Source organism: Peromyscus californicus, unplaced genomic scaffold (assembly GCF_007827085.1).
Source record: "Peromyscus californicus insignis strain IS unplaced genomic scaffold, ASM782708v3 Scaffold_13__1_contigs__length_99412109, whole genome shotgun sequence".
NCBI classification, from domain to species: domain Eukaryota; kingdom Metazoa; phylum Chordata; class Mammalia; order Rodentia; family Cricetidae; genus Peromyscus; species Peromyscus californicus.
Genome location: NW_026294424.1, coordinates 66,983,811 through 66,999,560, shown reverse-complemented (window position 1 = coordinate 66,999,560; position 15,750 = coordinate 66,983,811). Strand labels below are relative to the sequence as shown.

Genomic DNA, 15,750 nt, shown 5'->3' with positions numbered 1-15,750 from the left:
ATGTCTGAAAAATTTTTTCCACATCCTGTTTGGCTTAGAGCTTTCGGCTCCCTGGAAAAGTCAAAACACTTTATAGACATTATCCAAACAGTTTGTAGTGAAGTTCTCAGACGGGAAAACAGAGAAACGGCAGCAGCAAAGAGTTTGTTTTCATCCATTTAGATGTTGCCTCTTCCAAAAAGAATATTTGCGTCATTTTCACTCGCTTGCGGATTTGATGAAGTGAAGTTACATAGCAGCATTTCAGGTTTTGGGGTGGCGAGCAAGAAGTAAAAGGAAGCTCTAGCTCTCACTGACCAGTTTGTTCGAGCTGAAGGACACATTAAACACCTGCGTATGTATAAAATCTACCGAGTGGTGACAGATAAGTACCATGGGAAAGTACAGAGGAGGAGGAGGGCTGGTGGGCAGAGATTGCTGCCTCACCGAGCATGCTCAGGAAGCCCCTCGATGCAAAGTAACATTGGAACGAGACCCTGAATGCTAAGCGGCAAGCTAGGCAAACAGTGGAGTGGGGGTCCTGTGGGGGAAGGGGTAAGAAAGGCCAAGGGCTGGAGGCAGAAATGTGTGTGGTGTCTGGGGCAGTCAACCGCACCAGGACTAAGAGAAAAACGTGAGAGGCGACGAGCTTGGGAGAGAGGGGAAGCAGATGACAAAAAACCCTCCCTTGCACACACCCGTGAGGACTCTGATTCCTATCCAAGAGGGAGAGAAGTGGTAATCCAGCAGACAGGCTGGGGCAGAGCTCTGTGGTGGCTGCTGTGGAGAGGACACGCCATGGGAAGGTTGAAGTGGAGAGTGTGGTGATTTTTATCTGTGCGCTCCAATAAAGCTTATCTGGGGATCAGAGGAAAAAGCCAGGCACCATACTAAACATAGAGGTCAGGCAGTGGTAGCATACGCCTTTAATCCTAGCATTTGGGAGGCAAAGATTCTTCTGGATCTCTGTGAGTTCAAGGCCACACTGGGAACAGAGCCAGGCATGGTGGCACATGTCTTTAATCCCAGTGCTAGTTAACCATAGAGGTCTGGAGGTCTGGACAGGCAGACAGGAAGTGATAGAGCTGGGCAGAGAGAGGAAGTGATGTAGCTGGGCGGAGAGAGGGAGTAAGAGGGCAGGGCACAGAGAGGTATATAGGCGTGAGTATACGGGAAGTAGCTCTCTCTCTCTCTCTCTCTCTGAAGGCTGAGGAGTTGGTGAGGTGAGGCTGGCTGTGCCTTGTCCTGCTCCTCTGATCTCTCAGTTTTCACCCCAATGTCTGGCTCTGGGTTTTTTATTAATAAGACCGTTTGCACGTCGTCTTACAGGGAGACAAGTGGAAAGGTAAAAGAAGGACTGCAGCCAGAGTGGGACGGGAGAAGGAAGGCTTCAAGCTGACATTGACAACCTATGAAAGAGAAACAGAACCAGAGAACCGGGGCGGGTGGAGGCAGCCTGCCTTCCCGTGACGAAGAGAGGGGCAGGAGCTGCAGCCCCGTCAGATGGGGGATCTGAGCTGTCACAGAGGTCAAGGCTTTGCGCTAAGCTCAGAACTGTAGCTCCCGGTAACTCTAAAGCACTGTCTCTGATAAATCCGGGCTATTTACTCCCCAAATCTCTAAGACTGAAGTTCTAACCTGTTTCATAGACATGACCTTCAAAGATATTCCTGAAGTCCTTGAAGACAAGGAATGTGACTATATGACTAACTCCCTGAGGCAGGGAGGCTCCCATCGTAGTGCAGTTATTCTTAATGCTTACTATGTGCAGGGCAGTGAACTGGGTGATTGAGAGACAACAGTTTTGATTGAGTGCCAAGGAAAGGCCTCATGAGCCCAGGATAAGAAGGCAGCCATGTACCACCCAAAGGGAGAGCCCTTCCCAAACACCAGCCCTGCTGCCTTGGCTGTACAAGTTCTAGACCTTTTAGAATAAAAATGGCTTTTATCTAATCGACCCACTCATTCTATGGCATTTTGCTGGGCAACCTGAGTACACACACACACACACACACACACACACACACACACACATATGCACACACGTACGCTCACACGTACATGCACGCGAACTGTTATACCTATTTCAGTCCACATCAAAGCTTGTTTTCTAGAATTCTGATATCCTATGATAAATACTTGACTGAAGAATGAAATAGAAACAGTGTTGTCAATCTTAGCCATGAAATGCTTTATGAAACAGCATGTTCTTCTACCACAGCTCTTTGGAAACATTGAAACAGTAGTCGGGCTAGCCCTCCGGCAGCTATCTGGGCAATGGCTGGAGAGTCTCTGAAGTAGCACTCTAACCAGGATGACCTTTATACCCCCTAGACAGTTTTCTGGCCTTCCTTCAGTAAGTATGTGAGCCATCCAGGTGAGTGGTCCAAGGGTCAATAAGGTCGCCATTATGCTTATATTAAAATTCCTTAATAAGGGTCCATGGAACTTTACAAGATCGGCTCCCCTCCTCACTGTGAAAATATTCACCCACTACCTCATCCCCCCACTTTCCAACTCCAACACATCCTGCAGCTTCGCTAGTGTTACCTCCCTTCAAACTAAACACCCCTGTGTTAGGGCCTCTGCACTCTCTGGTCCTGTATCTGCAAGGGTCATCCTCCAATGGCACCATTCTTACTGTGCATTAATTATGTACTGCTGTGTTTAATAGTTTACAATGTCTTAATGATATTACTATCATAGGGTCTCTCTGTGTAACAGCCCTGACTGTCCCGGGACTCACTTTGTAAACCAGGCTGGCCTCGAACTCAGAGATCTGCCTGCCTCTGCTTCCTGAGTGCTGGGATTAAAGGCATGAGCCACTACCAGCTAATTTCTGCCTTCTCAAACCATTAAATGTCAAAACTGTTAAATAATACAATCAACAAAACCAACACTTATAAAGAACAGCAAAAATTAATTGCTTCCATGACACTTTGCCTTCTAGAACTCATAGATTTAAAAAACAAAACAAAATAAAAGGGATGAGAAAGAAGTCAGAGAAACATCACCCTTTACAATAGCCACAAATAATATAAAATACCTTGGGATAACACTAACTAAACAAGTGGAGGGCCTGTTTGATAAGAACTTTAAGTCTCTGAAGAAAGAAATTGAAGAAGATATCAGAAAATGGAAGGATCTCCCATGCTCATGGATAGGCAGGACTAACATAGTAAAAATGGCATTCTTATCAAAAGCAATCTACAGATTCAATGCAATCTCCATCAAAATCCCAACACAATTCTTCACAGACTTGGAAAGAAAAATACTCAACTTCATATGGAAAAACAAAAGACCCAGGATAGCTAAAAGAATCCTGTATAATAAAGCAACCTCTAGAGGCATCACCATCCCTGACCTCAAGCTCTACAATAGAGCTATAGTAATAAAAAAAAAGCTTGGTACTGGCATAAAAACCGACATACAGACCAATGGAATCTAATTGAAGACCCTGACATTAATCCATGCACATATGAACACCTGATTTTTGACAAAGAAGCCAAAACTATACAATGGACAAAAGAAAGCATCTTCAACAAATGGTGCTGGCATAACTGGATGTCAATAAAAGATTACAAATAGATCCATATCTGTCACCATACACAAAACTCAAGTCCAAGTGGATCAAAGACCTCAACATAAATCCAGTTACACTAAACTTAATAGAAGAGAAAGTAGGAAGTACTTTTGAACACATTAGCACAGGAGATCACTTCCTAAATATAACACCAGCAGCACAGACACTGAGAACAACAATTAATAAATGGGACCTCTTAAAACTGAGCTTTTGCAGGGCAAAAGACATGGTCAATAAGACAAAAAGAAAAAAGAAAAAAGAAAAAAAAACAGCCTACAGAATGGGAAAAGACCATCACCAACCCCACATCTGACAGAGGACTGATCTCCAAAGTATATAAAGAACTCAAGAAACTAGACATCAAAATACTGAACAATCCAATTAAAAATTGGGCTAAAGAGCTAAACAGAGAATTCTCAAAAGAAGAGTCACAAATGGCTGAAAGACATTTAAAGAAATGCTCAATATCCTTAGTCATCAGAGAAATGCAAATCAAAACGACTCTGAGATACCACCTTACACCTGTCAGAATGGCTATGGTCAAAAACACTAATGACAGTCTATGTTGGAGAGGATTCGGAGCAAAGGGAACACCCTCCACTGTTGGTGGGAATGCAAGCTTGTACAACCACTGTGGAAATCAGTATGGCGGTTTCTCAGAAAACTGGGAATCGATCTACCTCAAGATCCAGCCATAACACTCTTGGGCATTTACCCAAGGAATGCTCAACCATACCACAAAGATACATGCTCAACTATGTTCATAGCAGCACTATTCATAATAGCCAGAACCTGGAAACAACCTAGATGCCTGTCAACTGAAGAATGGATTAAGAAAATGTGGTACATATACACAATGGAATACTACTCAGCAGAGAAAAACAATGACAGCATGAAATTTGCAGGCAAATGGATGGAACTAGAAAATATCACCCTGAGTGAGGTAACCCAAACCCAGAAGGAACATGGTAGGTACTCACTCATAAGTGGATACTAGATATAAAGCAAAGAACAATCAGACTGTAACCCACAGAACCAGGGAGGCTATATAGCAGGGTGGACCCTAGGATGACTGTGGCTTATAATAACTTTTGGTTTTACTCAATTACTGGCCAAGCCTCAATGAAACATTTCACTATTAGGATAAGAAATTATACTGTACCAAGCTGATAATAGAAATAAATAAATGAAAAAAGAGAGAAAAAAAAGAAGGAACTCAGGAAAAAAATGTAACTTTCTGCATCTAAACCTTTCCTACATAAACCCCTTCAAGTGAGTGCTTGGCGCCGTCCTCCTCCACCCGCTGTGTCGAGTGTTTGGAACGGACCAAGTCCAGGCTTCCTTTGTTATTAATAAACCCCTATGTGCTTGCATTGGAAAAAACAAACAAACAAACAACAACAACAAAAAAAAAAACGCCCTTGCTCACCTGATCAAGCCACGGTACATGATGTATTCACACCATCTGTCTTGATCTGAGCTGTCAATATCCTGTTCAAGAGCAGAGAGGAGAATGCTTAAAACATAGAAAACAATGCTCTATTCTGAATGGCCCAAAAAGATCAGAAGGAAGGAAGGAAGGAAGGAAGAAAGGAAGGAAGGAAGGAAGGAAGGAAGGAAGGAAGGAAGGAAGGAAGGAAGGAAGGAAGGAAGGGTTAACTAGAGTGTAGATCATTTTCTCATCACCTTCCTACTGATCCTTCAGACATGAACTACTCATTCACACTAGAGGTGGTTTTTGAATCGTTACTGTGCCCCTCTGCTTCTGCACTGGATGCCAGAAACACAGTGACTACACAAAGCGATGGGTACCGCAGGGGTCGCACTGTGGTCTCACCTCCTGCAGCTTTCCAAATCTGCCATCCCCAGCAGAACTGAGAGCCTCTCCACCAGCCCCCAGTCCTCCTAGCCGGGCTCTGCCCACCAGCTCCATCCCAGTGCCACAGCGGCTTGCTTGGGTCTCCTCCCTCACCTCTCTGTGCAGAGGGGCTCCCATCTACGGCTCTTCAGCTGCCTGGTACTTAGCACACAGCCTGGTGCTGGGCCAGGGCTTGGTCTGTGTTTACTAAATTGAATCATAGAAAGAAACATATTCAGAAGCAATCAAGAGTCTTTTGATGCTGAAGACTTGAAGCCAGCTTCATTTTCCATCAGAGAAAGAGAGTGGAATTTTTTTCTCTAACTATAAATATGGAGTTTTGTGGCTGAGAGAAGAACTCTCCACTTCCTTCTTTTCAAATTAAAAAAAAAAAATACTTGACTTTTTATCACCTCTAAGTTTAACTTAAAATGCATTTTTATATTACTAAAAAAATATGCCACAATTTATGGTTTTTATTTGCTACATGATGGGCACCTGGATGCTATTGTTTATATTATACACTTCATTTGTACACAAAATGTAAATAAATATTAGGAATTTGGGGTTTTAAATTTTTAATACCTATAAAAAGCAAATAAATATAAAGTAGTTTGCCTTGGGAAAGAGATAATAATTTAGTCATTTAGCTATGGTACCAGAACTAAACCAGCTATGAATCTGTTTAACTGTTATTTTACTTCATTAGGTTTTTATATGATGCTGTAAAAATTTAAGACTAGAGAGTTTAGTTACTCATTTCTTAGAGAGAAAAATCTGTTCATCCAAGCATATATGATTAAAATTCTTCTATACGTCAATTAACTTCCTTGTAGAAAGCAGTATCAGAGTCCACCGCCAAGCAAAACAGCATCTAACCTTATACGGAAAACCAACAGAGGATCAGATGTCTGCATCCATTCCTCACAGAGAGATCTGGTAAGCCTGTGATTCCAGTCCCTAGGTGTTCCCTTGGCTCCTCTGAGCTCTCCCAGGCTCTTTCCTGAGTTTGTCGCTTTCTCTTCTCTCGCTCACCACCCCACAATAGCTGTCAGTTGAATGTGACTGGACACATCCTCCAAGGATTCATGGGGCGGAAGCTTGGACTCCATTATGGCCAAGTTGAGGTGTGGAAACTTTGTAGGTCAGGGCCTGGTAGAAAGTGGGTAAGTCCTGAGGCTTGCCCGCTTCAGAAGGGTTAATGCTGGTCTCACAGAGACTAGAGCCAGCTGTCCCTAAATGAGCCTGCACCTGCTCCTCTCTTCCTGTGGCCATTTCCTTTACCTTTCATCCATCATGGTGTGATGCAGTGGGGTGGCCTTTACCGGAGGCTGAACAGACAGGGATGCCTAATCTTATCATGTCAGCCTTCAAACTATGAGGTAAGCAAATGTTTTCTCCATAAACCACCTAGAACCAGGTATTCTGTAGTGACACAAACCAGAGCAACAGAGGCAGCTTTCTGTGGCCCCCTTCTGCCCTTCTAGAATTCCTCAAGGAAGGTCACTCATGCAAGTAGCTTGAAGGATTGCCAGTACACTTGATCCCTATCTCTAACCCCGATGAAGCTCCTGGATGGAAGATCTATATATCCTCTTGTCCTTTGGTATTTCTGCTAGGCCATGCACATGCCGCAAACTGGGCCCAAAGCTGCGTTCATCCTCTCTGCAATACTGTTTTTCTTTGTGTCTTCTCTGTAATAAACATCACCATCACAGCCTAAGTGAGGAATACCTTGACTCTACTTCTGCCTACTCCATGAGTACAGAGACTAACTCATCTCCCAATGTTACCCTTTTCCCAAAGAGCCATCTCCGTGTGTGTGTGTGTGTGTGTGTGTGTGTGTGTGTGTGTGTGTGTGTGCCATATGAATCAATTCCAGTCAAAGAAATACAAACAGAAGAGTCACTTGCTGGAGCTGGAATTTAGAGATGACCTGCACACACTTGGCTTCTCCTTTAGCTCTTTCTCCCTTCCCCCATAGAAAGAACATGGATGCTGTTTTACGTGATGGAACCATAGGAGTGGAGACCATGACACTGGAGGCCATGGTAGAGGGGCAGGAGGGATGCACAGCCACAGAGGCCATGGCAGTGCGGTCCTGACTGAGCAGAGCCACATAGAGAAACAACAATTCCAGACAAAACTCTCCACCAAGACGTCTGTAGCAGGAAACATGCTTCTCTCTCATTCTCACCAGTTATTTGAGTTTCTGTCACCTGCCAGAACCCTCGTCACACCGTGTCTCTACCAGCTTCCCCGACGCTATGTCCTGAGGACAGTTAGAGCCTACAGACTCGACAGCCACCTCCAGACACGAGGTTCAAAACAAAACAAAAAGGAGAGCTCTCTACTGAGCCCAATCGAGCACAGCAACTGTGTTCTTACTATAAACTAATATGTGTCATATTCCGGTGCGTGGATCAGTCTCTTAGATGTTTGGTTTGTATAGTCTTTCCTGAGAGCTTGATTATCTCAGGAGACGCTGTAGAATTGAAGTGTTTTAGACCTGGAAAGGTACAGTTGGGCCCTGTGTGCCTGGAAGCCACTCTTTCTGATACTCCATTTTTGCTTTTACTCACAGCCTTGGAACTAACTTTCCCAGTGTGTTTGGACTCTATTTTCTTTTTTTTGTTGTTGTTTTTTGTTTTTCGTTTTTTGTTTTTTTGGTTTTTCGAGACAGGGTTTCTCTGTGTAGCTTTGCGCCTTTCCTGGAACTCACTTGGTAGCCCAGGCTGGCCTTGAACTCACAGAGATCCACCTGGCTCTGTCTCCCGAGTGCTGGGATTAAAGGCGTGCGCCACCACCGCCCAGCTGGACTCTATTTTCTACGTGCAGTTACAATAACATCTCCCTGGGCCTGTGGGATTCTTACTAGACGCCTTTGACACTCCTTGAGTCAAGGAGTGGGGTTTATGTTCCTTCAGGTCAATGCGGTAAGAATTATGACCAAAGCAGAAGTGACACCGTGTCACGTGGAAGGTCAAGTCCCAGAGGACAACACAGACTCTCCCCTTGTTTACTCACTCGGGAACCTAGCCACCATGAAGGGAGGAAGTCCAGTTAGCCCGTGAGTAGGAGCCATAGTCCCGAGCCAAAAGCACTGCTTATAAATCCTCCTCCACACAGGAAATCCTGTGGTGCCTAAGAAACAGCTTACCAGCCCTGTGTGAAACACAGCTGAGCTGTCCCCACTGAACCCTGTCCACAGTGTGGATTAGTGAGCAAATCTATGTGTTGTGTTGTTTCAAAGCAGTAAGCTGTGCAGTGCTTTTTGGTGCCCAATAAGACAACTATATATTAAGTTATCAGGTGCTGGGGCGATGACTCAGTTGGAAAGGGGCTTGCCACACAAACCAGGGTTCATATCATCAGCACTCATATAAAAATCTGGGCACAGTTGGTACACGCTTTGTAATTCTAGCCCTGGGAAAGTAGAAACAAACAGACCCCAGGGTCTATTCCATGAGCTCCAGGTTCAGTGAGAGACCCTGTCTCAAAATAATGTGACCTCCAATTGTACACACACACACACACATGCATGCCCTTTTTTTGGTTGGATTTTTTAAGCATATAGGAATAAAGAAGCATTTAACTTTATAGATCAGAAATCGTGTTAAAATTGCGTCACCTTCACGTTGCCATGTTCTGTGAGTTGTAGGTAATCTCTGGAACCAGGTTCTGAAGTGATATAGCCCAGAAATATCACTTGGTTTGAGCAATTTTTCAATAATTTTGAAACTGCAATAGCCTGTAACTTTCGGTCAAGGTCATCTCTGAAAAAAAATACAGAAAGGAGCCTCTTCACTCTATGTGTACAACAATAAAAAAAAAAAAAAAAAAAAAAAAAAAAACAGGTAGCCAAATTCCCCCAAAATATCCTCAAACAGGGTACAAAACCAGAGCAATTTCTGTTGGGAAAAGGTCTGAGTTTTTACAATGAACAGGACATAGATCAGCACTTCAAACTGGGCTTGACAAAGTCTTGACTACGAAACACCTTTCTTCAGAAACCACTGAGTCAAGTTGATTTAAAATCTCTGCTGGGGATGACAAGATGGCTTAGCACTTCAGAGTCCTCGCTGTTCCTGCAGAAGAATGGAATTCAGTTCCCAGCATCCAGGTCAACCAGCTCACAACCACCTGTGACTCCAGCATCAAGACATCTGTCACCCTCTTGTGGCTTCCTTGGGCACTCACAATTATGTGTACATCCCTACTCACAGGCACAGGTGCACAGATAAAAATGAAACACATCTTTAAATTTCTATGCCAAACACAGAATTTGCTCAAGTTTTTCTTCACTATGAATAAGTCATGGCAGGTGTGAGGATGTAGCTCATCAAGGTAGAGTATTTGCTTCACATGTACAAAGGCCCAATGCTTACACTTCAGCATAGTGAGTAAATATAAAATACACAAGTTAAAGAAGAAAGTGTGACAGTGATGTGAGACCTGGTCACCAGGATCAAAGCTAAAGAACTAATAGCCACCAGGCATCGCATCCCTGGATCTTTTTGTTTGTATTGTTGTGTGACCCACAGTGTTACTTTGACTGAACATTTTCTGAATGTCTCCTCTGCTCTCTTGCCCAAATACTGGCTGGGCATCCTGTTATTAACATACGAATTACTGTAGGCGTGAAACAGATAAGTCAGCGAGTACCTTAAGCTTTGGGGGGCTCTACTGTCTCAGAGAAAAGAACATATTTGTTTGACCTCTCAGGAAGAGCAAGGCACCCCAGGAGTTTCAAACAGAGGGAATTTAATATAGGGAATTGGTTACTTAAGTGGTGAGGAGCCAGTCAGGGGCCAGCGATGCCATCAGAGGTCGGCAGCAATGAGACACTAACACCACCCCGACAGCTAGAGGAGGGACAGGCAGGGGTGACACTAGAGAGTCAGTCCGAAGTCAGCATTGGCTAGAGGGAGTTCACTTAGGGCAGAGGTTTCCGTGACGGAGCTGGGGCCTTCCAGGAAGGAACTGCAGCCCTGGAAGAGACTCGGCTGCTGCCAGAGAAACCAGAAAAAACACAGAGAAAGGGCGAGACATGCCCTGGCTTCCTCCTTTTCTTGTCTTCCCAACCTGTGCCTCTCATTGGCTAGATCCGCCTAGGAAGCAGACGGCAAAGGACTCTGGGAAATTTCATTCCTCGTAATGTATAGACACGAACGGGAGCAAGGAACAGATCCATGAGTAAACAAGTCATTTCCCTTCCTTCCTTCCTTCCTTCCTTCCTTCCTTCCTTCCTTCCTTCCTTCCTTCCTTCCTTTCTATCTTCCTTCCTTCCTACCTTCCTACCTTCCTTCCTTCCTTCCTCCCTCCCTCTTTCTTTCTTTCTTTCTTTCTTTCTTTCTTTCTTTCTTTCTTTCTTTCTTTCTTTCTTTCTGTTTCTTTCTTCCTTCCTACCTTCCTTCCTCCTTCCCTCTTTCTTTCTTTTTCTTTCTTTCTTTCTTTCTTTCTTTCTTTCTTTCTTTCTTTCTCTTTCTTCCTTCCTTCCTTCCTTCCTTCCTTCCTACCTTCCTTCCTTCCTTCTCCCCCCCATCCCCCAAGACAAGGTTTCTCTGTACATCCCTGGCTTTCCTGAACTCACTCTGTAGACCAGACTGGCCTCGAACTCAGAGATCCACCTGCCTCTACCACCTGAGTGCTAGGATTAAAGGCATGTGCCACCACCACCTTGTGGCATTTTCATAGAAAGATAGCTATGACTATTACAGAGCTAAGGCAAGATGTGGGGAGATCACCAGGAATCAAGAATGGAGGAGAAATCCTACTGAAGGAGGCTGGAAGACAGGACCTAGCTGAGTAAATCTGTGTGGATAGTCAGTGTTGCCTGTCAGGTGTTTCTGAAAATGGGAGAAAAGAAAGGAATGTCACTTGGTGCCCTCAGATCCCAAAGTACAGCTATTTGTGCTGATAACCCTCTAAGGACAGGGGGTGTATTTTTTTTTCTACAGTCTGGTTTAAGGGGTAGTTCCAAGCACATGCGACCTCTGACTTGGTTCTAACTTTTTCCTGTTCTGTGACCCTGACCATCACATCATCTAACCTCTCTCCACCTGATGTCTTCATGCATAAAATGAGGCCAATATGGCCCTTTGCCTGTATAACTTGAGGATTAAACACAGTCACACATGTATGGAGAACTACTACACATGTAGCAGTTGTGACTTGCACGGTCGTCGCTAAGGACTGTCTGCATCTGAAATGCATGTGCAACCATCAGCACAGGGAAAATCATCTAAGATGTTTTCTAAATGAGTGGAAAGTCAGAAAGGCAAGTACTATTTGAACAATTCTCCCTGTCATTTCTATAATATTAAGTAAACCAAAGAAACCCACTCGTGATTGCCAAAATGTGTTACCACAAAGTCCACCAGTTTGTTGGAGATGTTAACGGTCAGAGATATGGCTGGTGCAATCTCGCCCTCTGGCGACGGAAGAAGGTGATGCTCCGATCTCACAATTGGGTACCGCGACAGCACCATGATCCTGGATGAAAATGAAAAGAAGCAGGCCATGTGGGTCTCAGCCTACCATGGAGAGGAGATGAAGGAAATGCATTAAAAGGCCATGTCACACGACAGGCACCCACGCAGCGGCACTCAGAGTGGGAATGTGGGAGAACTTCTGTGGAAGTCCCTCGTTCATTGCCTCTTTCTATTTGGCCTGTCTTCCCGTGCCACTGATCACAATATCAAGCGTGTTTCAGTAAATGCCACAAAGTCACAAAAAGACGGCATTGGTAAGGTGAAATGGCCCATTTTACTTGTATTATTACTCTAAACAACATCCCACGGCCACTACCCCGCCCGCCCACCCACTCTCTCTCAGTAGCTCGTTTTCTTCATACGTAGCACATATCACAATCTCAGATTGTCTTGTTTATTTCTTTGTGAACATGTTTATAGTTGTCCTTCTGTGTCTGGAGCGGACTGGCTCCATGATGCCCACAAACACAGAAATGTTCAAATGATTAAGCGTCTTATGTAAAAATCATGTCACATTAACATACAATCTATATATTTTTCCTGAGTGTGTTAAATCACCTGTAGGTTATTTATAGCATGTAATTTAATACCTATACACTAGTTCATTCCCAGGAATTCAATATAGTACTTAATGAGGGGCTAATTCAAGTCTTACTTTTTTGGGAACTTTCTGCTTTTTGAAGACTTTATTTGGTGTGTGTGTGTGTGTGTGTGTGTGTGTGTGTGTGTGTGTGTGTGTGTGTATGCGTGTACATGCATATATGTGTGTGGGTGCACCTGTCTGTGCTCACAGAGTCCCAAAGAGGGAGTCAGATCCCTCGGGACTGGAGTTCTGGTATTGGTAGAAATGCCCAGTTGCTATGTGTGTGCTGGGATCTGAACGGTGGTCCTCACGATAGTGCAGCAAGTGCTCTTAACTGCTGAGTCATCTCTCTAGCTCCACTCTTTGGAACATTCTAGAATTTCTCAAACATTCTCCATTTCCAGTTGTTTGAATCCAAGAGTGAAGAAGCTGTATGTGTAATTTACTTGGGAGCTGGCTGAGCCCCTCCCCCCAAAAAGGCCAACTGTGTTCTGGCCTGTTACACCAGAATATAAGCTACCTGAGACTATCAGACAGGCCTGGCACTCTGACTTGACTCCAGCCTTGACGGGCTGATCTATGTGAAGAACCAGTAACATCCAGCCCTAGGAAGCTGCAACGAACATTCATGACTATGCGTAGTGTTAGTGCCTCCCTGCCACCCAAATGTGTCACAGAGGCGTATTCACGGGACAGTCTCACCTTCCCATTCCAAGACACTGCTGCTTACTCTTCAGGACTCTGCTCAGAATTAACGCCCAAGGTCTACTCACCCCCAAGTGTGATCCCTGGTGCTGGGCCCAAAGTCTGTATAGAAGCCCAGTTCCTCCCCCAGCCACATGGTTAAGTCATTGTTCCCCATGTAGGGCTTAGAAGCATCGCTCTCCAGAATGGTAATAAAGTCTGCACCTGTTTGGGAAAAGGGCAGACAGCGAGGAAAGGACAACATAAAAAGCCATTAGCAAAACACTTTACGGACTTTGCTATTTTTTTTTTTTCATTTTATTGACGCTCATTTGGTAGTCAGGGCTGGCCTCAAACTCAGGATCCTCCTACATCTACCTTCCAAGTGCTGGGATTAAAGATGCATACCACCACACCCAGCAGAATGCTACTCATTTGCCTTGCCTTTACTCATAAACCCCCAACAAATATTTCCTTATGAGTCATAAGAGGAGTGTGGTTTGAATCTCTGTTGGATGATTAAACTTTAATTAAAGTGTGGGACATCTTAAGGAAGGGGGAAAGTATGACTTTTCTACATTTTGAAAATATCCTTGATGCTTTTCCCAGAAGTCCAAAGCATCTTCATGTCTTTCATAAATTCCCAATTCATGTTCAGAAACAGTAGAATAGTGCACATGTTTTTTGAGATAGGGTCTTATGTAGCCCAGGCTGGCCTCTTAATGTAGCTGAGGATGACCTTGAACTTCTGTCCTCCTGTCTCCACCTCCAGAGTGCTTGGGTTACAGATATATATATCTCACCACCATGCCCAGTTTATTCAGTGATGGGGATTGAACCCAGGACTTTGTGTATGGTAGGCAAACACTCTACCCTACTGAGCTACATCTCCAACACAACAACGCCATTTTAGTCCAAAGCAAACAGCTCCAGAGCATTGGCATAAAATGAACTTTTCAGCCTTTCTTAGACTCTGGCCTCTGCGCCTGAGCCTTGTAATTAAGACTCAAGGCCCTGTGCTCATGAGGACACTTGGACACTTCTCAAGATCTGAGGTTAGCCTGAGAGAGAACCAGAACCATTTAGCCTTTTGCTATCCTGTTGCACACTCCATGATGTTGACCTAAGACCCAAATCCCCACACACTTTGGGGTGCTTCACAACAAGAAAACTCCTCAAGGGCATAGAGACATAAATCAGATTGGCCCTGGGGCTTTCTGAAAACATTTTTTAAATTTTTTTATAATCTGCATGCATGCCCATGTGAGGATGTCGGATCTCCTGCAACCGGAGTTAGACAGTTGTGAGCTGCCATGTGGGTCTGGGAACTGAAGCTGGGTCCTCTGGAAGAGCAGCCAGTGCTTCTAACCACTGAGCCATCTCTCCAGACCCCGAAAACCATTTTCAACCCCGAAAACCATTTTCATCCCTTTAATTCTTTCTGCTTTGTAATCAAATAGTTCCTGGTCCTCAGCAGAGGGTCCTCAGGTGGCAAGAGACACCAGCAGGAACATCTCCAACAACAAGAGCATGAATGACTCTCCCGGAGACACTCAGTAGGACAGGCTGTTCAGGATCAATGAACTAATCGCTCCAAAAGACAGCTGTGGTGCAGAAGTGTGGGCCTGAGCTGGTCACAAGCGAAGCCTCTTTAGGAACTTAAACTTAAACTTAGCACGCGCAGCAATCCTAAGACTTGGCAACTTAGCAAAAATAAAAGGAACGACAGTGGTTTCTCAAAACCTGGAGCTAATTCCAGAGAGACTCACCCGTCTCCTTGAGCAGTTGAGCGGACCTCTCCAGGTTCGACCATCCCTCGTTGTCATATCCAAACCTAAAGGGCCAGATGGCAGCGGAAACCACTTTCACTGGTGCCTAAGGGATTGTGGAAGTGATAATGTTGTATAACTATGGACAGTGGAAGTTTGGGGGTGCCAGCCTTCTCCATCTCTCCCTTTTCAAAGTTCACATTTCAGCAAAGGAAATTCCATAGACATGTACCCATATTTAATTCATAAAAATAAGATGTTTACCCTATAGTCCTTTCAAAGTAAATCGGTGAACTTCTAACTTAAACTTGACAGTTCAGACAAGTGTTTGGGGAGTCTTTCTTTCTTTCTTCTCTTTCTTTCTTTCTTTCTTTCTTTCTTTCTTTCTTTCTTTCTTTCTTTCTTTCTTTCAAACCACGCTCCTGCCACCACATAAAGAGCCCCAGGCACTATGCCTCCGATGCCCTGAAACTGTGAGCTGAAACAAATCCTTCTCCCAGGTTGTTCTATGGGGCATCTTGTCCCAGCGTGAGGAGAGTAATTACGTGTGTATGCAAGCGTGTGTGCATGTCTGTATGCATGTGTGTGTGCATGTATATGTGTGTATGCATGTGTGTGATGGTTTTGTGTCTAAAGTTCTAAATCTCTCCAGTTCTCTGTAGCACTCCACTCAAAACACCTCTTTCACTGAAAAAGCCTCCTACAATCTCTTTTTTTCTCCTGCCTACAGCAGCCGTGTTCACATCTACTATTTATGATCCTTCACAGATGTTTCACTGAGAAACCGTGTGATAAGGCCA

At 44.3% G+C, this 15,750-nt stretch overlaps 1 protein-coding gene across 1 annotated transcript in view; it reads right to left on the bottom strand.

Annotated features, from left to right (window-relative positions):
* Positions 1-15,750, bottom strand: part of Cwh43 (cell wall biogenesis 43 C-terminal homolog) — a 52,185-nt gene that overhangs the window by 14,944 nt on the left and 21,491 nt on the right. The window contains exons 10-14 of the mRNA XM_052735133.1: positions 14,951-15,056; positions 13,271-13,406; positions 11,766-11,915; positions 9,052-9,196; positions 4,992-5,053 (exon numbers count right to left, since the gene is read on the bottom strand). Coding sequence (XP_052591093.1) covers positions 4,992-5,053; positions 9,052-9,196; positions 11,766-11,915; positions 13,271-13,406; positions 14,951-15,056 — 599 coding nt within the window. The remainder of the gene's footprint in view (positions 1-4,991; positions 5,054-9,051; positions 9,197-11,765; positions 11,916-13,270; positions 13,407-14,950; positions 15,057-15,750) is intronic.